The sequence below is a fragment of the Xyrauchen texanus genome, chromosome 44 (assembly GCF_025860055.1).
Source record: "Xyrauchen texanus isolate HMW12.3.18 chromosome 44, RBS_HiC_50CHRs, whole genome shotgun sequence".
Classification (NCBI taxonomy): domain Eukaryota; kingdom Metazoa; phylum Chordata; class Actinopteri; order Cypriniformes; family Catostomidae; genus Xyrauchen; species Xyrauchen texanus.
In genome coordinates this window covers 5,091,445-5,117,908 of record NC_068319.1, presented here as the reverse complement: position 1 = coordinate 5,117,908, position 26,464 = coordinate 5,091,445, and the positions used below count along the sequence as shown (strand labels likewise).

At 37.2% G+C, this 26,464-nt stretch overlaps 2 protein-coding genes across 5 annotated transcripts in view; both read left to right on the top strand.

Annotated features, from left to right (window-relative positions):
- The window catches only part of LOC127637063 (metal transporter CNNM4-like), a 35,268-nt gene extending 29,327 nt beyond the window's left edge, over window positions 1-5,941 (top strand). For both annotated transcript variants that reach the window (XM_052117921.1, XM_052117920.1), the window contains one exon: window positions 329-5,941. In XM_052117921.1, the coding sequence (XP_051973881.1) occupies window positions 329-736 (408 nt within the window). In that variant the 3' untranslated portion in view covers window positions 737-5,941. The remainder of the gene's footprint in view (window positions 1-328) is intronic.
- A 573-nt stretch (window positions 5,942-6,514) lies between these two features.
- Window positions 6,515-25,871, top strand: LOC127636756 (metal transporter CNNM3-like). Of its 3 annotated transcripts, XM_052117466.1 has the most exons (10): window positions 6,515-7,911; window positions 8,318-8,461; window positions 8,549-8,707; window positions 10,448-10,617; window positions 12,537-12,633; window positions 13,299-13,429; window positions 16,524-16,650; window positions 16,947-17,011; window positions 17,225-17,243; window positions 20,914-20,946. In XM_052117466.1, the coding sequence occupies exons 1-8, from the start codon at window positions 6,528-6,530 to the stop codon at window positions 16,994-16,996; spliced, it is 2,262 nt and encodes a 753-aa protein (XP_051973426.1). In that variant the 5' UTR covers window positions 6,515-6,527; the 3' UTR covers window positions 16,997-17,011; window positions 17,225-17,243; window positions 20,914-20,946. The 3 variants fall into 3 exon arrangements, with proteins under 3 accessions (XP_051973426.1, XP_051973428.1, XP_051973425.1); XM_052117468.1 differs by lacking the exon at window positions 17,225-17,243 and having other exon boundaries at window positions 20,914-25,871; XM_052117465.1 differs by lacking the exons at window positions 16,947-17,011; window positions 17,225-17,243 and having other exon boundaries at window positions 20,914-25,871.
- The last annotated feature ends 593 nt before the right edge of the window (window positions 25,872-26,464 follow it).

Here is a 26,464-nt window from a genome sequence, read left to right as displayed (position 1 = left end):
AGTGAGGATGAAAATATGGATGAGTATGGTCAATGATGAAAGATTAAGGAACATGGAGATATAAAATAAAACTATCGGCAACTATCGTAATATCAGCAACTATCAGCACCGATTAATCTGTGAAACGGATCTATAGGTCTACTTCTAGTTCACTATACTAAGTATCGTAGTGCACCTCTGTCGAAAAGAGTATACTTTGAAAGGCTAAAGTGCTCAACCATGTGACAGATGGGCACCCAGAAAAACAAAGTATCCCCGTCTTTTGTGCCTTCAGCTTGTACAGGTGTCCATGTGTTATCTGTATGTATTTCTCTCTTTTTTTTTTTAGGTCACTCGCTCACAGTACCAAAACGGACTTCTGGCGTCCAAGCTGGACAGCACCACCCAGTCCCCTGACAGCAGCCATATGCGTCTGGATCCCGTCCCCCTACCACCTCTGACTCCACCCAACACCACCATCACAAACCACACCACAGCGCCACCGGCACTTAAAGAGAACGGCCCCGATGAGACCACCTCACTGCTCAACGACAAGAACAGCCTCCCCAAACGCCGCCACACCCACCATCAGTCGCACCTGAACACCAACGTCAACTCTAACTCCAGCCCGAACCCTCAAAATCACCCCAAACCTCTTTATCCCCATGGCAACAGCAGCCCAACGTCACTCCCCAACGCTCATGTGCATCCAATCGCTCACCTCCACACGATCTCGCACACCGAGAGCACCATATGACGAAACTAATCTGGAGCCCTGTGACACAGCGCTCCAGAGTTGACCAAATGCAATCACATACACACCAATGCACAAACACGGATAAAATTTAACTTGTTGAATTGCTGGCAGGGACCCTTCCTTCATGTCAGTTCCAGCTAGAAACTAAACTAGGAAAAAAAAAAATTTAATCATGTTAAATGTGTTCAAGAACTCCAAAACACCCAACAGGATGTGTACTGTGCTTCCGGTTCCCCCAAGTGAAAAAATGAAAATTCTGACATAATTTATTCACCCTCATGTGTCTGTGAAACACCAAAAAAATACTTTTTTTTTTTTTCAAGAATATCTTGGAAACTCTTTTCCATATATTGAGAGTGAATGGGGACTGACCCCATCAAGCTCCAAAGGCACCATAATAGTAGTCCATGTGACGTGTCCGCTATATTCAAAGTCTTCTGAAGCCACACGATAGCATTGTGTGATGAACAGATCAAAATTGAACTGAAATCTTGCCCTCTGCTGTAGCTTTTAAATCAGATATGGTGCTGTTAGATTCATCGCATCAGGTTTGTCATCAATGACATCAAACGTCTTTTTTTGTGTCTCTTGTGACCAGTGTTTGGTGTAATCCAATTACAAAGTAATTAGTTACTGTAATTAATTGCTTTTAGTAAGAAAAAGTAGTGTAATGTATTACATTTTAAATTCTTGTAATTAGATTACAGTTACTGACTTTAAATTAATTTAATTACTTTTAAGTACAGTAGGGTTATGCTTATTTCTGATATATTATTTATGTAGAATACATTAATTATGGCCCCTTGTGGCGTGGGGACGTGGTCATGTGTCGGTCTGCGGGAGAGAGAGAGAGAGCGGTAAGGCTTGTCACCTGGTTTGTAATTAACCCCACCCCCTGTGTCTTGTGTTCCCTCCCCCCCGTTCCCCTCACTCCCGCCCAATTCTGGCTCCTCGAAGGTGGGGAGGCCCGCCCAGACCCCGACCCCGGTCTAGAGGACCCTTTCCTTTGTCTGCCCCTCCAAACCCCCCTGTCTCGCTCCGCATCACTATAACAAGACACAGGTGTTAATTACAAACCAGGTGACAAGCCTTACCGCTCTCTCCCTCTCCCGCAGACCAACACATGACCACGTCCCCAAGCCACACCCCTTAAAAGGAAATATGTGAGGTGCAGAGTGTATGACTTGTGTGTAAATGGTAAATGGTCTACACTTATATAGTGCCTTTTTAATCTTAGCGGTATTCAGATCGCTTTACACTGCGTCTCATTCACCCATTCACACACACATGATGGCAGAGATGCAAGGCACTAGCATGCCATTGAGAGCAACTTGGGGTTCGGTATCTTGCCCAAGGACACATCGGCATGTGGAGTCGTGTGGGCCAGGAATCAAACCACCAACCCTGCGATTAGTGGACAACCCGCTAATACATAATTAGTCATTTGTAGTGGGTTACTATTTTTAAGTAACTTATCCAACTGTGCTTGTGACCAAACATTGATGTCATGGTTTCATATTTGATTTGAGTGCAAAAGGGTGAGATTTTCAGTGAATAATGATGTCCTTTTATCATACAAAGCTGTCTTATGGCTTCAAGAGGCTTGGAATATAGTGCACATGTCATATGGACTACTTTTAATGGTCAGTGGCTTCTTTTTTGTCATTTAGGAGCTTGGCAACCTTAGTTCCCATGCACTTTCATTATATGGAAAAAATGTGGCCATAATACTCTTCAAAAATTCCCCATTAGTGTTCCACTGAAGAAAAAATCATTTTGGAAGGACATGAGGGTGAGTAAATAATTACAGATTTTCATTTTTGTTCTAACTGTTCAAGAGGTACGATGTTTTCGGTTTTAGGGGCTGCGGGTTCAGCCGGAGGTCAAGGTGTTCATGATAAGTTGTGGTGAATGTTTTCATCCAGGCCTGTTTGTCTGCTATTGCATGATAGTCATTTAGACATATATTCTCGTAGACACTCCTCTCCCAAAACTTTTGGTGAAGTGTGTACTTGGTATGCGACAAATAGCAGCGCCCTTTGCAAAACCGGGGCATTTTAATGGCATTATACAACATTTAATCAGTATATAACACAATTATTGTAAGATATGCACCTTTTATAATGTCTCTGACCCCGAGGCATATGTTGTATGCTGTTGTGTTTCGTTTGGGGTCTTTGAGAACTCTTGAGTCTCAGTTCATAAGCTATTATTACCATGGGAACGCCATGGACTTGGTAACGTTTGTGTGGAACTAACCTTTTAGCACAAACTATATTCCTTTCAAAGAGAAAGTTCTGATCTAGATTGCCTGCTGTATATTGTAGTTCTATATGATTATATGAAAGCTTTCTTTTGAAGACGAAAGCATCAAGCCAAGTTTATTTGGTGAACTGCGCTACAGGATGTAGCTTTATGTGATGAAATTGTTGCTCTACATGACGAACGTGAAGGGACACTTTTTGTAAATTTACGGAAAGTCGCAGAAAAGGTTTGGAGAACTTTGTGGTCAGGATATATACAAAAAAAAAATGTGAGCTATTTGTAGCAAAAAATTATTGAGCTTTGACCATTGCAAAATACCAAACAACAGACCTTTTTGATATGAAATGCTAAATATAATATATAAATTATTTAAATAAATATTCGAAAGATTTAACGTATTTTATTTTTGTCTAAATATGTATTGGATCTATATCTACAGACAATGTTTTGTATGCTTATACTTTATTTATTCTCTTTTTTCATAATTATAATTCTTCCATCCCACAATATGTTTGGACATTTTACTTTTGAGTTGGTTTGAAATTCCCATTGACAGCGACGATTCCCATTATATTATCATCATTTTAATACAACACTTTTAGTGTACTGCAATAAAAATAAATAAACAAAATAATTTATGCTGATTTTAATTTAAAAAATGTTGTAAGGCAGCACAACATTCTGCCATGATGCACAAATTCTTTACAATTTAAATATGATATAATATGAAAATTAAAAAGGATAAAATATAATTATGAAAACAAATTCTGTAACACAAACTGTAATGGTCCAAAAAATTATAATAATTATTATTATTTTACAATTATTATATTACAAACAATTGTTTATGTTATTATAATTTATTATTTTATTATATTTATTTTATGTATTTTTATTTGGGGGAAAATACGACCCAGAAATGTTCTTGACAGGTTTTGTGATTTTTCCACCTTTTCTTTGTTTTTCTCAAAGGCTTTGATGGGTCAGACATGTTTTGTATGTTCGGTTCTATGGTTTGTGTGCATTTGTGTTGTGTTCTCTATCGTGAATATATCTAGTGGTGCGGTTGTAGCAACAACAAAGCGGTTTCTCACTTGAATGGCTGCATGAACTGCTGCTCTCATGCACTCTCATGAACGCATGTGCACTGGAGAGCAACGGTTGCTGAATATTTTCACCAAATAATACATTTGATTTTGGTTTGGCTCTCAACAAACCTTATCGTATGCCTTCAGAGCAAGGCATGAGTCACATTTAATCATTTATTAGACCTCTGAATTTTTCTTTTGGGTCATTTTGAAACTTGAAGAGGTGGTCACCATCTCCTGTCATTGTATGACATCAGTGAGCAGAACATATTTTGAAAATTTCTCTTTGTGTACCAAAAAATAAAGTAAGTCATACGGGTTTAGAACAACGTGAGGATGAATAAATAATGACAGAAAGTTATTTTTTGGGTGAACTATACCTTTAAAAATGAACCAATCATGAGATAGTTCAACTAAAGCCTCGTTCCTTGGTATACAGTGTCAGTGTGATAGATTTTCTGCAATGACTTCCATTGACCGTAAACCTGGTTTTCTACCAAGATCATGTTTCAGAGAGGTTACGCTGTGATTGTTTTTCCCATTGTATTTCTCATGATGAGCCGATATTAGAGAAGGTATTCACACTGCAAGTGCATGCATGGAGGGTACAGTGTTAAAAGTGTTCTTTTATTTCAGAAATTGTATTTAAAACCCCAATGAGATGTCTAAGTAACAGAGTATATAGTATTTAAACAGATTACTCAATGGTAGGTTGGAAGAACAACATCGGATTGTTGTTATTGTTATTTATCAGTTTTGCTTTTGAAAAGAAATGGACTTTGTTCGAAGTTTGTATGGTGATTTATGAGTTATTTATAACTGTTTTGTTGCCTTTGAGATATATTATATAATGCAATAAGTAGATAGGGGTTTTGTTTCTTTTTTTAACATGTACTATTGCACAGAGAGAGAACTTGAGTTGCATTTTACCTCAATTGTCATTTCTTGTATGTGAAATTTAACTAGTTTATAGTTTAACTAAAATCAAAACATGGGTGTTATGAGCTCAAACACTGTACAACAGTGTAGGATGTATAATGACCAAAGTTGCCACACTACATTAAATAAATAAATAATAAAATTTGTCAGTCAACACATCGGCCAAAGCATTTTGCACTTTGATTTGTCCATTTAATTCCTCTGTGACACATTCTTGCGCAGGGATTCTGTTTGTGCGTTTGGTTTATTTGGTGGGGGATGCTTTTGTCGCTTGTAACTAATGAAATTCCTTTGAGCCTGATGCTGGGCTTTTGAATTCAGTTCAGTAATCTGCTTTTAATGTTCATAGTTGTTTCACCAGAGGAACTCTATGGGAGAGACATTTTGACTTGTGTGTCTCTATGGGATAATTAGACCATGGTGAAGGTTAAAGATTCTGAATGTGTGTTTTCAGGAAATTATTGCATTTTCCACTGTGCAAAATTTACTTTTTGGGGTCATGACCTTTAAATTGACCTTTTGAACTGTTTAGGTTCTTGCATAGCAAACTAAGCCATTTGAATTGTTTGCTTTACACTACAAAATGAATGGGAATGCACTCGTCTTCCGTTACAAATAGTCATGTTTGCTAGTGCAATTGATTTGCATGGTAGCTTTTGAATGCTCTGATAATTTCTTCCTCTGAAAATTTTGTTTTGTGAATGGATGCGGTATGATGAGTGGTTTCTTTTAATATGTTTTTCTTTTCTTTTTTTAAGTCGCTCGTCTTATAAGGGAAAATGCAAATGAACTGTACCTTCCATTAACTTTGTTGGTCCTATTTAAAGCAATGTGTACATAGTATTTTATAATTATGCTGTCTGAATTCTGATGATGGTAAATGGTAACTCGAAGAGACATATTTCTCTATTAAAATGCCTGTTTTGCTCAGTCTGTGTTGTGATTGATTCTTTTATTCCAATGGGAACCCGTTTATAAACGCGTTATAAACTATTCACAATGGTAAAACTTTTGCCAGGTCTAAAACGTTGGCCAGTTTTTAACTAATAAACTCGCTCTCTGTAACTATATAAACTACACTCCTCCAGATTAGTTTTAAAATATATATATATATATATATATATATATATATATATATATATATATATTAAACTGCAATTCAGTCTTTAGTAGTCAGATAAAGGCGTTTGTTTTCCAAACAGCCTTGAGAAGATGTTTATCAGCGCCGTTGTAGGCGTGGTTTACGAACCAGCCCGTTTTTCGATTGGTCAAACACAAGCCTGCTGTCCTGTCATTGGTCTATATTTGAGAGGCCAAAGCGTACGTATAAACACGAAACTGCTTTCATTGCGGCTCTGGAGATAGAGGGCACGTACGAGCATGTTTCTTAATAATTTCGGAGCCAAAATGGCGTCCAGACCGAGCCAGTTTTCTTCGCTGTTTTCTATGAAAACAAGTGAAAAAGTAGGAGGGTAGCTACAGCACAACATCAACGTCATATGATTCATAAAGCCAGGCTGCCCTGTTCCAATATGGTGGTCAGCTTGGCGGAGCTGCGTCTCCCGTTGATCATCTCACTCTTGTGCGGTTTCGGAACCTGCAGCCAGGAAGAAACGCAGGTTTTCGGGCTGCGCCTGGAGGACGCCAGCGACCGGGTGTACATGCGCGAAGGGGTCATCATAGCTCCGCACGGGTCCACTTTCAAACTCAGATTATTTGGGTCCAATCTGGTCAATGAGAGCTGGTCGTGGGTCGCGTTCGCCGCCGCTGGAGGTGGTTCGAATGACCCGTGCGCGCAGGAGGAGCTCCGCAGGGCCGCTGCGTTCAAGGTGTTTGGACAGTTTGAGTCGGACGGGGAGAATAACGGGCTCATAGAGGTCCGAACCGAGAATGCATCATCCCAATCTGAGAATAAGGATGCAGCGTCAGTATTCCATCATGTGTGTGTCTTAAAGGGCCAGACATGGGTGACGTTTGGGTTGGACAAGTTGCTTATAAAGGACCCGGATTTGCCATCCGATTACATTCCAATTTGGGGTCTGGTTTTGGTTGTTGTGATGCTGGTTTTGATTTGCAGTGTGGTCAGATGCTTGAATCTGAGTTTGCTGTGGATGGATCCATTGGAGCTGTATGTTCTGCATAGCTGTGGTTCAGAAGACGAAAAGCGGGCAGCCAAGCGCCTCAAGCCCATTAGGAGGCGAGGAAATGTTCTGGTTTGTTCCCTGTTGTTCATTTGTGCACTGGGTCATTCGGTGCTTGGTGTGCTGTTGTACCGCCTATATGGGTCCATCTTACCTGCAGTGTTCACGAGTGGCTTCCTAATATTTGTTCTTGCAGAGTTGGTACCCCATATAATATGTTCTGGCTATGGTTTCCAAATGGCACCAGGTTTGATATGGCTGGCCCAGATCTGTCTCATTTTTACGTGTCCGCTTAGTTGTCCTCTTGGGCTCATTTTGGACTTGGTCCTGCGCCGTGATGTGAGCACCTGTGGCATCCGTGAAAAAACCATGGAAATGATTCGGACTAGTGTGAATGATCCTTATAATGAGTTTGTCAAGGTGGAGTTCAGCAAGGGGGCTCTCAGGACCAAAACTGTGGAGGATATCTTGACGCCCTTGAAAGAGTGTTTCATGCTACCCTCCACGGCCATGCTGGACTTCAGCACTATGTCAGAGATCATGCAGAGCGGATATACTCGGGTTCCTGTGTATGATGAGGAAAGGTCCAATATTGTGGAAATCCTCTATGTGAAAGACCTGGCATTGGTTGATCCAGAAGATCGCACCCCCATGACCACCATCACAAAGTTTTACAATCATCCACTGCATTTTGTTTTTAATGACACCAAGCTGGATGCAATGCTGGAGGAGTTCAAAAAAGGCACGTAAAGGCCTAAAAAGATGCCTACAATGTAGTAATTCATGATATATCGTTGACCATATCAATATCGGCCAATAATTTGCCAGTTATCGGTACCGGTCTAATGGAAGCAGATAACCTCAGGGCTTATTTTTATTAATTTTTTGAATAATACATTTTCATATATACACTGAAAAAAGATTTTGTGGTGAAGTAAATATAGCAGAAAATATTAAGTAATTTCTACATTGAATTATATATAATACTCTCTAAATTTTCCTATTAATTTTTTCCCATTTGTATATTTGTTTATACAAATAAAATATCACTCCTCGACCTCTTCTCAAACTCCAATCCATATTCAAAAGTTTTCTAAATGCATGTTTGTATATTACATCATGTGTTCTCTGACTGTGTTTCTCCTTAGGAAACTCCCACCTGGCTATCGTTCAGAAGGTGAATAATGAAGGAGAAGGAGATCCGTTTTATGAGGTACTCGGGCTTGTCACGCTGGAGGACGTTATTGAGGAGATCATCAAATCTGAGATCCTGGACGAGTCTGATGGTTACAGTGAGTAGCTGAATGATGTGTTTTGGAAATGTGATTTTGCATAATTTTTTTAATTGAGTTCAAATGTTTTTTTGTCTTATTCCACAGTGGACATGAAGGTGAAACGTCCAACAGCCCCACTGGAGATCCCCCTGGAGCCCCGCAGTGTGCATGAGGAGTTCTCCCTATTTAAAACGCCCGAGGGCGAGCCGAAGATACGCACCTCGCCTCAACTGCTGCTGGCAACCCACCGTTTCCTGTCCAGAGGTCTGCTTCAAAATAAAGCATTGAGCCGATATCTGCAGTGCATCCGGAAAGTATTCACAGCGCTTCACTTTTTCCACATTTTGTTATGTTACAGCCTTATTCCAAAACGGATTAAATTCATTATTTTCCTCAAAATTCTACAAATGATACCCCATAATGACAACGTGAAAGAAGTTTGTTTGAAATCTTCGCAAATGTATTTGGAAATATTTGGTAAATTCAGTTGATTGGACATGATTTGGAAAGGCACACACCTGTCTATATAAGGTCCCACAGTTAACAGTGCATGTCAGAGTACAAACCGAGCCATGAAGTCCAAGGAATTGTCTGTAGTCCTCCGAGACAGGTTTGTATCGAGGCACAGATCGGGGGAAGGGTACAGAAAAATGTCTGCAGCATTGAAGGTCCCAATGAGCACAGTGGCCTCCATCATCCGTAACTGGAAGAAGTTTGGAACCACCAGGACTCTTCCAAGAGCTGCCCGCGGCCAAACTGAGTGATCGGGGGAGAAGGGCCTTAGTCAGGGAGGTGACCAATAACCTGATGGTCACTCTGACAGAGCTCCAGCGTTTCTCGGTGGAGAGAGGAGAACCTTCCAGAAGAACAACCATCTTGCAGCACTCCACCAATCGGACCTGTATGGAAGAGTGGCCAGACGGAAGCCACTCCTCAGTAAAAGGCACATGACAGCCCGCCTGGAGTTTGCCAAAAGGCACCTGAAGGACTCTCAGACCATGAGAAACAAAATTCTCTGGTCTGATGAAACAATGATTGAACTCTTTGGCCTGAAAGGTCTAAAGGAAACCAGGCCGATACCATCCCTACAGTGAAGCATGGTGGTGGCAGCATCATGCTGTGGGGATGTTTTTCAGCGGCAGGAACTGGGAGACTAGTCAGGATTGAGGGAAAGATGAATGCAGCAATGAGACATCCTTGATGAAAACCTGCTCCAGAGCACTCTGGACCTCATACTGGGGCGAAGGTTCATCTTCCAACAGGACAACGACCCTAAGCACACAGCTAAGATAACAAAGGAGAGGCTACGGGACAACTCTGTGAATACTTATGTATACAGTATGTGATTTATTTTATTTTTTTTTTTTTTTTCCAAAATTTGCAAAGATTTCAAACAAACTTCTTTCACATTTTCATTATGGGGTATCGTTTGTAGAATATTGAGGAAAATAATGAATTTAATCCATTTTGGAATAAGGCTGTAAAATAACAAAATGTTGAAAAAGTGAAGCGCTGTGAATACTTTCCGGATGCACAATCTAGTTTTCATGACACACTGGAAAAGTTATGGGGGAAAAGGTGTGGGAACACCGAGCAGTATTTTTAGGCACTAATACCCCTTTAACCATGATAAAAAAAACACTGTAATACATAATTGTAATCAGTTAGCTTACCTGTATGCTGTTCACGGTTGCCAATTGACTTGTCACATTAATATAGAATTAATACACATTTGTGTATTAATACAGAACGTGAATCTTATGCTTCAAACATGGCTCATCCTGTCAGATTTTCCAGCCAGAACTATCTATTTTCTAATTCACTTTTTGCATCTACTTTTACGTTTGCGTGAAGAAAGCAAACTGTAAAGAAAAACGTTTTTCTCTGCAACAAGCATCAACTCATAAAGGACATTTCGGGATCAATTAGTGTCTGTTATGTGCTGCTTAATGGAGTTGGTTTCATACACTATTAAGTACCACAATCCTCTTCTCTTTATTGCAGAGGTGGAACATTTCTGCCCACAGCGCGTGTCTGAGAGAGTTTTATTTCATTTGCTGCGGCACCCGAGTGTCAACCAAGATGTGAGGTTTGACCCAGGGAACCGACTTAGTCCTGATCACTACCTCTACACACGGAACCACCCTGTGGACTATTTCATTCTTCTGCTCCAGGTACAAGAACATGTGTCTGTAAATGTATTCATGGACATATATGCTTCCTTTTAAGCACTGGGTTTTAAAGGTACTATATAACTAAAAGTTTAATGATGATTATGATGGTGATGATTAAGTCAAGTCATTTTTATTTGTATAGCGCTCTTCACAACACACATCGTTTCAAAGCAACTTTACTGAAAATTATGCTTCAACAGAAAAACCTGTAATATAGTAATGCCTTTGAGTCATAATAGTGCAGTTTAAAGAAAAGAAAGACATGATTTTAAATTGTGCCTTAAAATAAATAATAGAAAATAATTATATTTATATTTAGACCCCCTGTGAGGAAGTCTAAGGCCACTGTAGCAAGGAACACAAAACTCCAGAAGATGTTGGTTAATGGGACAAAAATAACTTTGGGAGAAACCAGACTCACTGTGGGGGTCAGTTCCCCTCTGGCTAACATCACGAATATAATGCCAATATCACTTAATTATGTATAGTGCAAGTCATGGTTTAAATGATTAAAGTAATTAAGTGTTAGGGGCCAATAATTAAACAAAAGGTATTGTATAAACTGTATGATTAATGACTAATGTCTTATTAACTGTGGAAGATGCATTGTCTTTTGTTATTTGGCTGATTAAGGCTACAATTAGTTTATTATCTATGTATTCCATTTTAAGAGTGTAGTTCATCCTTTGACCAAGGTGATGCAGGCAGAGGTCAGTAAGGTGCACTGCAGTTCAGCTGTAAGCTTGTGGCAGATTAATTTTCGGTGGAGTCCATCTTAAATTGAAGTTTCAGGCAGTGTCCAGTGAAGTATCCCATGTCTGACGGTTGGTGCTGGCATCAGTTCATCTTCTGTGAAGTCCATCGTAGTAGACTGAAGTTATATCTGGGTGGCACAGGCTAAGATTGGGCTGATATGATCATATTTCTTGGTTCTAGTCAGCATGGCTCCCATATGCTGCTGCTTTTTGAACTAACTGAAGTTTATTTATAGAACCTGCCAGTAATGCATTACTGTAATCTAGATTATTCTGTCAGAGGATTATAAAAAAGAAATCCCAAAATCAAAATAAAAAATAAAATATAATAATACTGTTTTCAAACCAGCCCATCTGGCACCAACAATCATGCCACACTTCAAATCACGCTATTTATTAGTTATGTATGTTTATATAATATGCAAATATTACCAATGTTTTGCACGAATATATAAATATACATAATAGTATAATATTATGATATATTGTATTAATATTATACAAATGTTATGTTACATATGTATATTTATATATTAATACACAAACATTTTTATAATAGTATATATAATAGTACAGTATAATATATTATAATATATTTAATTTAAAATAATTATTATATATATATATTATTATGTATACATATGGAATTGTTTATTTATTTATAAGTTATGTCTGTTTATATAATATACAAATATTACCAATATTTTGCACGAATATACATATAAACAATAATAAATTGTTTAAAATTATATAAAAAAATATAGATGGTATAATATTATATTAAAATATATATTATAACGTATAAATATTAAATGTAATGTATACACATGTTCAAAATGTAATCATTACTATTATAATTTTTATATAAAAATATATATATTGATTATATGTATATTTATTTATCAATATTTTGCATATAAAAATATATTTTAATTATATATATATTTATTTATCAATATTTTGCATGAATATATAAAATATTATAAATAATAATAAATATATTTTGATGATATATGTTTTGAAATAAAAAAATATTTATAATTAAAATAAATTTCTTATTTTTTATTTTGGGGGAAATATGACCATGGCATTTCTTGAAAGTTTTCGTGAGGTGAAATGTTTGTGTGTGTGTGTGTGTGTGTGTGTGTGTGTGTGGGTGTGTAGGGCCGTGTGGAGGTGGAGATCGGGAAAGAGGGTTTAAAGTTTGAGAACGGTGCTTTCACCTATTACGGCGTATCAGCACTCACAGCTCCCTCCTCAGGTTTGTCGTGGCAATACGTGACTTTATGAGAATCACAGATCAACTCTATATTCAATAATCAGATCATCCATAACAAAGCCATAAACTGTGAGAGCTGACTCGGAAAATGCATGTGTTGAAGACTGCATTCCTGAACGGGGTAGATTTGTTTGTATAGCTGTAGAGCAACCATCAGAATCTGCTGAATTTGTATCCTTGTGTTTTGAAAGCATAAAGGATATATGGGACTATTGGAACTGTTTAAAGTCTTGTGTTACAGCATGACCAAACTAGGCATGATGGGACAACTTTTGAGAGTTAAGAAATTGTGTTTCACTTAACTTACAAATTACAATACTGCATTAAACCGATCAGAACATACCTGATGTATAATATACAGCTATTTACAATTACATGTCAGTCTTTGAAGTCCATCCTAGCATGACTGGATGGATCCAGATCGTTGTAAGACACCAAGCGACCCACAGAATGTCTTTCTGTGGGTCGCTTGGCGTGGTAGCGGCTGGTTAGGCAAACAACTCAGATAAACATCTGTGGAAGAGATAAGATTTATCGTTTGTTGTTTTAGTGCATCACACCTGATTAAAGCACAGGTGTCATTGCTGCAATTAAGCTTTGCAGTCTATATCCTTATATTGACTGTAATGTTTTATTTGTATGATCAGTCCACCAGTCTCCAGTCTCAACACAGCGTCAGTCCCCCAGAGACCCCTTTGAAATGGCAGACGCCACCAGCCCGTCCAGCTACTGTCCCGACTACACAGTAAGAGCCCTCACGGACCTACAGTTCATCAAGGTAAACGAACCCAACAGGAAGTGCTTTCATCTTATTCCCACATTGTTAGTTTGTGGATATTCTTGGTTTTCTCCACAGTCTGACTATTGAAATACATACACATCCAGATTTGGGTCCTTGACAAATATTATGAGTTTTTGAGTCATCTTGATCTGATATTTCTTTAAACTTCACACACAGGGAACTCATGAGTGTCTGTATTGGTCCCTCTATGTTTTATGTCACATGAGAACAGAATGGTTACTATTGTTTTCTCTGAATTGCATTTTTCAATAGATCCGGTCAAAAAAAAAAAAAAACGGGTGACATTATTGACTCATTTGGGATGCAACTAATACCCTTTTGGCTAAAGTAACCTTTTTAAGTTAAATAGTTTATTTAGTAATTTTAAAAATGTTTTTTACTTGCATGCTTACCTAATAAAATCACTTGAATTGGGTACTTTAAGCTTAAACACTTATAAAAGCTTTAAATACATCAAACAAATCAGTGAAAATATCCCCCTGGAACACCTGCCCATTTGAACACACCCAGTAGTATTTTTCATAGAAAAAAGTATGATAAAACAAATTATGGTGTCAGCCCTTTGGAATTACCTGCATTTATGTATAAATTTGTCTTAAAGTCTGGTTTGAAGTTACAATAATGAAAAAAAAAACACAATCTGTTTTAACTAATAACACACCAATTATTGTATTGTTCTTGTACATATTGATTACATCATTCAAACATTGTAGTGTAGTCATACCTGTCAACACTCCCGTTATTCCCGGAAGTCTCCCGTATTTCACACCCATCTCCCCCTCCCCTCCCGTTTTGTTATTTCTCCCAGGAAACTCCTGTAATTTGTATGGCCCAAACCTCGTTATATGAATAATCACATCTATATATTATTCCAAGGTTGTCAAGTTGCCAGATCTTGTATGAAACATATCCATACACCTTTTGCCAAATGTGTCGCATTGTGACACTGTGGGAAAATTTACATTACTCAACACCCCCTCGTGGGGCTCAGAGGTGTCCTGGATTGTGGTACCCAAACGTTGACATGTATGTGGCTAGTTTGAAATAGTATGTGAACCCCTAGGCTAATGACATCAACAAAAGCTAATTAGAGTCGGGAGTTGGCAAACATGGCATTTAAGTACTGAAACGAGATTGGAGGTGTGGGTTAGAGCTAATTTGACTTTGCACTCTTGCTATTCACAAGAAGCATCTGCTGACGTGGACCGTGCCTCACACAAAAAGAGATCTCAGAAGACCTACGATCGAGAATATTTGCTTTGCATGAAGCTGGAAAGGATTACAAAGTTTTCTTGAAGAGCTTAGATATTCATCTGTCCACAGTTAGACAAATTGTCCATCAATGGACACGATTTAGTACTGTGGGTACTCTTGCCAAAAGTGGCCGTTCAGCCAAGATGACTCCAAGGGCACACCACAGAATGCATTATGATGTAAAAAAAGAAACAATGAAGGTATCATTGGAACTGGGTAACATGTCTGTTCATGAGTCTACTATATGGAAAACATTAAATAGGTATGGTGTCCATGGCAGGACATAACGAAGGAAGCGGCTGCTTTCCAGCAAAAGCATTCTTGCGCACCTGAAGTTTGCCAAAGGCCACCTAGACACTGCACAACACTACTGGGAAAATATTTTGTGGACTGATTTAACTAAGGTTGAATTGTTTGGAAAGAACACACAGCACTCCATATGGCGTAAAAAGGGTACAACATAACAACATGAATACATCATCCCAACGGTGAAGTACAGTGGAAGGAGAATCATGATTTGGGGCTGCTTTGCTGCTTCGGGGCCTGGACCGCCATCATCAAGGGAAAAATGAATTCCCAAGTTTATCAAGATATCCTTGTGGCAGGGTGGAGGGCGGGGCCGGGTCGTGATTCCACACACCCGGCCCCTAATCAGACTAATTATCCCTCGGCCAACCGAATACGGAGAGAGATTTACGACAGCTGTCCGACACCTTTGTGTGTTTGTCTTCTTGGTTCAGTTTATTATTAAAACAAGATTTATATTGTCAAGCCGGTTCTCACCTCCTCCTTTCCATTAAACCCCTTTACAATCCTACAGGATAATATCAGGGTGGCTGTGCGCCAGCTGAAGCTCAGTATAAGTTCGGTGATGATGCAGCAGGACAATGACCCTAAACATTGAATTAATCCACTACTGAACTGCTTCAAAAAAGAAAGTCTACCTTTTGTGTGAGTGACCCAGACATTAACACAATAAAGATGCTAGAATGTTTAATGGGATGTGTTCAATAAAGACATGAAAGATTATAATTGTTTGTATGTTGTTAGCTTAAGCACATTGTGTTTGTCTACACTTGTGAATTTAGTGAAGATGAGATTTTATGAGTAATTATTGCAGAAAACCAGATAATTCCAAAGGGTTCACATACTTTTTCTTGCCACCTCTACATTAGCACTATTGTATATTGACAAAATTAATATTTTTGTCCTAATTACAGCTGAGACCAACAACTATTGTGATAATCAAGTAATCTGTCCATTATTTCTCCATTCTATGATTCATTTGATACAAAATGGCAATTTTATATAATATATATTATTGTATATTCCACATATTACCCCTATGCTCACCTTCAGTGTGCAAATTGAAAGCCATAAAAACACGTGTGTGTGTAGGGTTGTATCCTATACATTATGTTCAGTGTTGCAATATAAATTGCTCATAGATTTTGGAGTTTTTAAGGAAACAAAATATTGTATATTGTTACTTTTTGTATTTTGCACAGACCCAGATAATAGACCATGAAGTTTAGACTTTTTAATATTGATTTTTATTGCAGACCTAGTCGTAAACAGCCACAAACAGAGCTGGCAGTGAAATCCCATTGGTCTAAAATCCTGCTCCATGCAGTTGTATATTAAACATCTAATATGTTTTGATTGGCTGTGATTTATTTAACTTAGTGCAACATTTCGATTTCAGTTAAGTTAAGAAAAAACACTTGACCTTGGCCAGGACACAGTCTTAAGTTTGTGACCTTTAGTAAAGTTCGTCTTTGCTTTTCTGTTAAAATGTCTTTACCGTGTCCCTCAGGTGACCCGTTTGCAGTACATAAATGCCTTGATGGCCTCCCGGGTGGCACAGAGTCCCGAGCCCCCTGAAATAAAGATCCTACCCAACAGTCAAACAAAACTCCTGAACGAAAAAAACACTACACAAGGTACAAACGTAGCATGAACGTTCCAGTAAATGCACATGTAAGCGAGTACATAAAGTGTGTCTGTATGTTTTTCTTTTCATGTTTTCATTTAATGGACTAGCTATGGAATGTTGTGAAATCGAAACATGCAAGAACAGGTCAAGTGGGAACATCTGTGAAATTATGTGTTCCGTAAGCGAGAGCAGGAAATGTGTCCGGCTTCTGTATTCATCCCTGTCTGACGCTGAACTAAGACTGTTTTCTCTTTGTCTTTTCTCTCCCTCCCTTTATTTTCCCCCTCTTTTTATCTCCATTAGAGTTTCAGCTACACTTTTCATTCTTTGACGCAATTGACAACTACTGTTAGTGTTCTTTGCATGAGGTAAATGCAAGAGCAGTTCTGCGCATGATATGTTAAGCTTGAATAACATGCATAAAAACTCCACCGGCATGTTGAGACATCACAGGATGGGAAAGTGGTTACGAATGCATTACTGTCATCAGCTTGTTATTTACTTTTTACTGCCACCATTTTGTAAAGTAACCCTGTTCTGTATTAATGCTATCTTTTGGCACCTCCACATTAAACTCTCAGACAGGATTTAAATGTGCAGGTAAGTACATTTCTTAAGTAAACACTTTACTGTACCAATCTGGTAGAAAATGTTTGGTAACTAATAAAATGGCCAATATATAAACAGTAAATCTAAAGACACTTTAGGATGTCCTTTAATATTAATAGAGTAAAATGTTCGGTCCCACTTTATAATAGGTGTCTTTATATACAATACAAAACAATGTATTTATTGTGTAACTACATGTTGTTCTGTAGAATTCACATTTGCTGCTACTGAGGTTGAGGTACGGTAGGTTTAGGGTTTATATTAGTGTATGGGTTGGAGGTAAGTTAAACAGTGTAACTATAAATGCAGGTTTTTTAATGTAATGTAAATATAATGTGACAACACATGTACATAATAAGTACATTTGATCAAATGTTTATGTACATAGTAGCTAAATACAACTAATATAAAGTGGGTCCCAATTTTCTTTAGAGATGCACAATATTTACGACCATGTTTGTATTTATAAAAAAAGATTTTTTTTTTAAGACAATAATACTCGGCACAATTCGAACAGGATGTGGGTGAATCTCACAAAACCCTTCAAGAACATGTATGGGTCAAATGTAACCTAAAACAAAAATTTGCAATTTAATCGCATAATTTATTCATAGTTAATCGTGATTAACCGCAGATTATGAAAGTGCTGCAATTTCAGTCTATATGCACTTCTTATCAAAACGTATTTATTTCCCTTTTTAGAAAACAAAACAAAACAAAATTTGTGACAATATAATCATTTATTAACATTATCCAAACAAAGCCTCCCACAGAATAAAGATAGAAATTCACTAAAATAGCACCAATTCAAGTAACATTAAACATTTCCAAAATTCTAAGTGGGAGTTTGACTAATTGAAAGAACTAGTCTCCCCACAGGTGGCATTTTCATTGCATTGGGCATTATATCTCTTAAAATCTCATCCTCCACAATATTAATCTGCCGGTAGACTGTGGCTGTTCACATTTTTATAGCAATCGTCAAAGCTGCATTTATGATTCACGTCAGGGTGTCAATGCCAACTTGAAAAGCGTTGCAGACAACGTCTCATTCTGCGATTTTTCATTCTGTAATTAAAGCGTGCTTTACAGAGGCTGCAAAGTACTTGCCTTCTGTAACAAGTCTTGCTTTGTACATACAAATAGCATTAAGAGGTGTATATACAGTGCATCCGGAAAGTATTCACAGCGCTTCATTTTTTTCCACATTTTGTTATGTTACAGCCTTATTCCAAAAAAACTAAAAAATCACATACACATAAGTATTCACAGCCTTGGCTCAATACTTTGTTGAAGCACCTTTGGCACCAATTACAGCCTCAAGTCGGTTTTGTGTATGATGCTAAAAGCTTGGCACACCTATTTTTGGGCAGTTTCTCCCATTCTTCTTGGAGGACCTCTCAAGCTTCAGATCTCTCCAGAGATGTTCAATCGGGTTCAAGTCTGGGATCTGGCTGGGCCACTCAAGGACATTCACAGAGTTGTCCCGTAGCCACTCCTTTGTTATCTTGGCTGTGTGCTTAGGGTCGTTGTCCTGTTGGAAGATGAACCTTCACCCCAGTCTGAGGTCCAGAGTGCTCTGGAGCAGGTTTTCATCAAGGATGTCTCATTGCTGCATTCATCTTTCCCTCAATCCTGACTAGTCTCCCAGCTCCTGCCGCTGAAAAACATCCCCACAGCATGATGCTGCCACCACCATGCTTCACTGTAGGGATGGTATCGGCCTGGTTTCCTCCAGACATGACGCTTGCCATTCAGGCCAAAGAGTTCAATCATTGTTTCATCAGACCAGAGAATTTAGTTTCTCATGGTCTGAGAGTCCTTCAGGTGCCTTTTGGCAAACTCCAGGCGGGCTGTCATGTGCCCTTTACTGAGGAGTGGCTTCCGACTGGCCACTCTTCCATACAGGTCCGATTGGTGGAGTGCTGCAGAGATGGTTGTTCTTCTGGAAGGTTCTCCTCTCTCCACCGAGAAATGCTGGAGCTCTGTCAGAGTGACCATCAGGTTATTGGTCACCTCCCTGACTAAGGTCCTTCTCCCCCGATCGCTCAGTTTGGCTGGGCGGGCAGCTCTTGGAAGAGTCCTGGTGGTTCCAAACTTCTTCCATTTATGGATGATGGAGGCCACTGTGCTCATTGGGACCTTTAATGCTGCAGACATTTTTCTGTACCGTTCCCCAGATCTGTGCCTCGATACAAACCTGTCTTGGAGGTCTACAGACAATTCATTGGACTTCATGGCTTGGTTTGTACTCTGACATGCACTGTTAACTGTGGGACCTTATATAGAGAGGTGTGTGTCTTTCCAAATCATGTCCAATCAACTGGATTTACCACAGGTGGACTCCAATGAAGTTTTAGAAACATCTCAAGGATGATCAGTGGAAACAGGAAGCACCTGAGCTCAATTTTGAGTGTCATGGCAAAGTCTGTGAGTACTCATGTACATGTGAATTTTTCATTTTTAATAAATTTGCAAAGATTTCAAACAAACTTCTTTCACGTTGTCATTATGGGGTATCGTTTGTAGAATTTAGAGGAAAATAATTAATTTAATCAATTTTGTAATAAGGCTGTAACATAACAAAATGTGGAAAAAGTGAAGCGCTGTGAATAATTTACAGATGCACTGTATGTCTACTGTATATATTGCACCTACAAAATAAAGCATATTTTTTGGACAGTTAAAGGAATATTCTGGGCCCAATACAAGTTAAGCTCAATTGACAGCATTTGTGGCATGATGTTGATTAATACAAAAAATTGAAGTTTTATTAAGTTTATTAAAAGAAAAAAACACAGTGAGGCACTTACAATGGAAGTGAATGCGGCCAGTCCATAAACATTAAAATATCACTGTTTTCGAAGTATTGCCACAAGATGTAAACATATATGTATTGATAAAATCGCTTACTAACATTTCTGTGTGAAGTGATATCCGTTATTATAACTTTTTGCCATCACGACATAACAGCAGTAAACCCTTTAATCTTGTAAATGCAATAAAACTATTAAATCCCTGATTTCAACACACTAAAGTCATGTTAACACATATAACATTTACATCTTGTGGCTATACTTTTGAAACAGTGTGTATTTCAATTTTTAGGATCTGGTCCCATTCACTTCCATTGTAATTGCCTTCCTGTAATTGTAGCTTTGTTTTTTAAATAAACAAGGGACGAGTTGAAATTATAATTTTTTTTAGTGATCAACATTATGCCACAAATGCTGCCAGTTAAGCTTATCTTATATTGAACCTGGGACATTCTGTTACGATTGTTTGCATTGTTCTCAAATAAGCAGGTAAAATATTGTTCACGCATTATTGTCCATAAACTAAAAATAAAGAATTATCGACATAAGCCACAATAAAATTGCTGCATCCCTATTTTTATCAGACTTTTTTTAAATCATTATGTGACACCCCCCTCCCTTCTGACTTGTGTTTCTAAACTTTATGTGACTTTTGATTGTGCCTCTACTGATAGTGAATCATTACAATATAAATTCATAATATTCATAAAAATATTTCACTTCAGACTGTCCATTACTTTTGGGCATAGTCCACTGAATGATGTCAGAATATGTTAACACAGAAAAATGTATTCATTTTAATTAAATTAATTTCTTATGGATCGTTTCATTTTTGGGATCTGCAGGTGCGAGCAAGAGCCAGGAATCTAGGTCAGACGAGGAGCCTCACAGCCAGAGAGGAGCTTTTTGACCTTCTAGCTGAACTTTCTCCAGAACTCACAAGGATTTTATTATGACAACTAATTTGTTTTTGTCGTCTTAAAGGGATAGTTCACCCAAAAATAAAAATTATATCATTTACTCACTTCGTGTTGTTACAGTCCAGGGACACAGAAAGACATTTTAGGGCTTTAGTCACCATTCACTTTATTGTAAAGAGAGAAAAAAATGCAATGAAAGTGAATGGTGACTGAGAACATCTCCTTTTGAGTTCCACTTAAGATAGAAAGTCATATGGGTTTGGAACAGCATGTTGAGTACATAATGACAGAATTGTTATTTTTGAGTGAACTAATCGCTTTAAATTATTATTTTACTCCTGTATTGCAGTGATTGAGCCAGATGGGGGGAAATTATGTTCAGAACATGTAATGCTGGTCACATGGGAACTTTTCTTACTATTGTACTTAATTAGTAATTCCCTCAGATGTCACTTCCTCTAAGCATTTCTTTTAAATTCAGATATTTCTTTAAGTTGTGTACTTTGCAATTGTCCTCTAAATGTAATGATGGTGTGCCAATCCGTGCTGTATTATAGAGGCAGTCTTAATGCTTCCAGTGTTACAGGCTGGAATTGTCTCCAATGTGTCCATATTTGTAAAGCCCTAATGTGCCAAAATTCAGAGTGAAAGAGATATAGCAGGAGAAGAGAGCATCCTGAAAATACTTCTAGAAATAGTTAATATGATTTTAATTTTTACATGATTTTTTTTTATCTTTTGTTATTGATTTTGCTTTTATGTAACAGCAGTTCTTTGGGACTCCGGTTGTCCAATTCCAAGTCAAAAACACAGTTAAAGTATCATAAAATGAGTCCAAACAACATATATGCGCTGTATTCCAAGTCTTAAAGCCATAGGACAGCATTTGTGTGAGGAACAGACCAAAATGTCTTAAAATAATGACAAGTTCAATACAAGTTAAGCTCAATTGGCAGCATTTGTGGCATAGTGTTGATTATCAGCAATAATAATTTCATCTCATCCCTCATTTATTTAAAATTAAATTAAAAATCTTTGTTACCTTAACAATGGAGTGAATGGGGCCAATCCATAAACGCTAAAATACACACTATATTAAAAGTATATTAACAAGACGTAAACATTGTGCATGTTAACATGATTTTAGTATGATAATTCGCTCACTAACCTCATCAGTGTAAGGTTATATCCAATATTACAACTTCTTTGCCATGATGACATAATGCCGGTAAACCCTGTAAGGGATTTCATCACAATAAATAGTGTAGAACAGAGATTTTATCCCACTAAAATCCTGTCAACATTTATAATGTTTACGTCTTGTGGCTTTACTTTAGAAACGGTGAGTATTTTAGCATTTTAGAGTATTTATGGAGGGAGATCAGTCTGTTTATGGACTGGCCCCATTCACTTCCATTGTAAATGTCTTTGATCGAAACCTCTTTATATATATATATATATATATATATATATATATATATATATATAATCTAGGGACGTCTTGCAGTGTTATCACATATGTTTTAGATGCAGGGGCGTAGCATTCATTTACTCGGGATTGGACATGTCCCCCTTACTTTTGGGAATGTCTACAATGGTCCCATAGGTAATCATTACTTTTTAAAGACCCATGCCTTAATGTTTAGTGCCTGCGTCAAATCTCAAAACTCCCAAAAGCATAATTTTGAAAGTGACTTCATGCTTATTGCTGCCACCTGGTCTCGTAGAATCTTTCATTACTATATAAATCTTACTATACCTACATTTTTGCAAAAAGGAGTTTTTCCGTGGCTCGTTGTATATTGTGCCAGTCTTCTGGTGAAGTTAACACGAGGCACTAAAACAACAACTTCTGTTCACTTTCACTCAGATTACGAGTAAAACAGCACGTTAGCTTAACTGATTGAGCATTGCACTTGCAATGTAAAGGACAGAGGTACGAGTCCCTTAGAGCACTTGAGCCGAAAGTGTCATAGAAGCAGCACCAAATCACGACGTTGCTTCAGCAATTCTTTTTCATCTCACATTTGCTTTTATGATATTAGCGGTTAGGTTTAGGTTTCAGGATTAGTGTAGGGACATAGGCTTTGTTGATTTAAAACTCTATAGATTTCTGAGTGCAACCCAAACCCGTCCAGTTTTGCGAGACACTTGCACACTTGATATGTACACCACCATTCGTAATTCTCTATGCCGTGCGGTACGTCCAAAACAACAATGCTTCCATGTCACAATATTTACAGCATGCATGCATTTTGATTCACTATTTGAGAAACATGTCAATAATATTAGGTGACTAGATACCTTGCATGACTGTAGCAATCTAGCTAACAGTATAAGCGTAAAAAACATCGCAAACTTTTTCCATACCATTGATATAGACTGGAAAATACATTTGAGCAATATTGAAAATCCCTCTATTTAAGGTTGTATCATATTTTTAAGATTGCCTAGATGGGTAATTAATCTCTAACCTATTTCTTGAAGAGCCTAGAAGAGACTCTACAGCTTTTATTTTGCCATTACTGGGTATTTTGTTAAAACATATCCTCTAGCCGTTCCATTTGCTTATCCGAGATGCAAGAATGCTTGGCAGTTCTGAGTTTAAAAATTCTTAGTAGCTTATTTGAGTTTTTAAATGACATTCCAGCCTACTTTGGGTTTCTTGGTGCGAAGAAAGGTGTGATATTTGTAAGTTACTGTTTCTAATCTAGAAATTCCCTTTTCTGTTCGATCGTTGCCTGAGTTGTTTTTAAATGAATGTTATGGGCTCGATACAAGTTAAGCTCAACTGACAGCATTTGTGGCAAAAATAAATATTGACTCATCCCTCCTTTTAATTAATCAAATATACAAATCTGGGTTACATTGAGGCACTTTTAATGGAAGTGAATGTGGCCAATCCGTTAACATTAAAATACTCACCATTTGAAAAGTATAGCCAAACAAGATGTAAACGATGTGCGTGTTAACAGCTTACATTTTATTTTTGTTTTTTATTAATTTACATAAGATCCAGTATCAATGAAGGTGTAACTGCTGAAATGACAGTAAAACAATTATTTAAACAAAATTTTAACAGACAAATTAATATAAGTGCTTTTATAAAATGATAAGCTTCACATTTCTGCTTTTAAACCCTTTAAGCTCTGAAGGTGTTTTTAAAGATTTCCTGTTTCAATGGCATACCCAAAATTAAAGGCTTATAAATCTATAAAAAGGTCAAGTGTCTTGTATCATTGTAAAGAAAAGTTAAATATTCCCTCATTCTAAGTAACTGCTGAAAGTTCACAAACAAACTTGAGCCAAAAATGTACTCTTTTTATTTTTCTTATTTGACATTAAATATCTCTGGGTGTAAATAATCTGGCTGCAAAAAATATTTATTTTGTTCCCAATCATGTCAACTTTAACTGAGAAAAAAAAATGGAATGATACAAAGCAATCAAAAGTTATAGCATTACAAAACTTATTTATCATAGTCTCCAAAAACGTCTCGGTGTGTCCAAAAGCCTCTCCAAACAAATAAAACATTATAACTGTACATAAGAACTAATTACACATGCAAACACAACAATGACTGAAGGTTTGCATAGCATGCACACATGAGTTTAGTAATGAGATTTCACAGAATCAGTGTCTTTTGACTCAACGAGTCTGCATCGAGTCGTGGCGCCATCTCCTGGTGGCCGTTTGTAATTTTGTGCTTCATGTGGATTATCTAATGATCTGTGCATCTGATTACATTGTGTGTGTGTGTTCTTGTGAAAGATAAACACCTATATAAAATTATATGTGATATTTTATGTTCCGTTTATTTTTCGTGAAGTTAAAAGCGAAAATGTGGCATATAAGCAACAACTGCTCACATGAAACATAAATGTCAAAGGGATATGCTTAGCTATTACTCGTTCGATTTTTGTCTAGCGAACAAATATGCTGGCTGTATTCTACTCTTTGAGAGCTTTCCAACAACATATGACACATGGCTATTAGATGAGTTGAATATTTTTACTGACTGCAAAATATGTACAGTGTAAATGTTTTAATAAATTATCAAAATGTATCACTTCTCATTTGTCTTGAAATTTCAAAGCACTTTTTCAGTTTTGGTCATAATGCCTGCATGCATTGGGAGCTTCTAAGCTTTCAAACGATACCTATTTTGGTCAAGACAGTTAATATTTTATATTAATATTTTTTTTCTCGTCAGCAGGCCCATCTGAGCTTAAAGGGTTATTCCCTCCAAAAATTGGCCCCATTCACTTCCATTGTAAGTGTCTCACTGTAACCTTTTTTTTTTTACTTTTTTAAAAAGAGGGACGAGTATATTTCTTTTTTTTTCTTTTGGGGTAATCCACATTATGCCAAAAAAAACACTGTCGATTGAGTTTAACCCAGAATATTCCTTTAAGCTGTTGCATACATTTAAGTTAGTTCTCATTTCTGTTGCTGTTATTATAACCTATTAGCTTACATTAAAATTTACTCCAAGAGTACTCCTCCACTGTGTAAATATATGTTTCTGTTGTTGAAATAAGTTGTACTGTTTATTCTGTTGTAAAAGACAATTTATATGGAACAAATTAATCAATGTATATTAAAAAAAAAAATCCTTTTCTTGTTTTACTCTATTTATCATACAAAATATTGACATTTTTGGATAGGTTAGCGATTACACTAAATTAATATGTAATTTCTGAATAAACTCAGTTGCTGGCAGATTTCAGTTCTTCAGGTACAAACATAGATGTTACCAGGGATTCATATAGACTTTACTTCTGACCAGCCATTTGTGATAGTTAAGATTCAAATCTTCTCTGTATTGTACACGAGCCATTGAACGCTCTAGATATCAACTGTTTCATAAGAAATAAACACAAACCAGTACTAAAATGATTGTTTTGTTTGTTATTTACCCTGCTTGTTGGTTAAATGTAATGAGAAAAGCTCTAGCATCAGTTGTTTGTAAATGCCACTTCACTTGGTTTCATAATATGTTATATAGTAGTACAATGACAGACATTTTTTGTCAATTCATTTTTATTTGTATAGCGCCTTTAACAACACACATTGTTTTACAGCAGCTTTTCAGAAGATCAGGCATTAACAGAAAATGAAACCGTAATATCTAAAATGTCTTAAGAGTCATCATTGTGTAGTTTGATCAAATAGGAATGTGAATTGAGTTTAAAAATTAGTAATTAAATAATAATTGTATTTATAACCCCAGTGAGCAAGCCGAAGGTGACTGTGGCAAGGAACACAAAACTCCAAAAGATGTTGGTTAATGAAGAAAAATAACCTTGGGAGAAACCAGTTCCCCTCTGGATAACATCATGAATATAATGCCAATATTGCTTAATTATGTATAGTGCAAGTCATGGTTTAACATTGGTAAACTAAGTAAGTGTTTAGGTCCAGTGTTTAAAACAAAAAGGATTTTGTATGAGTTGTCAGATTATTGACTAATGTC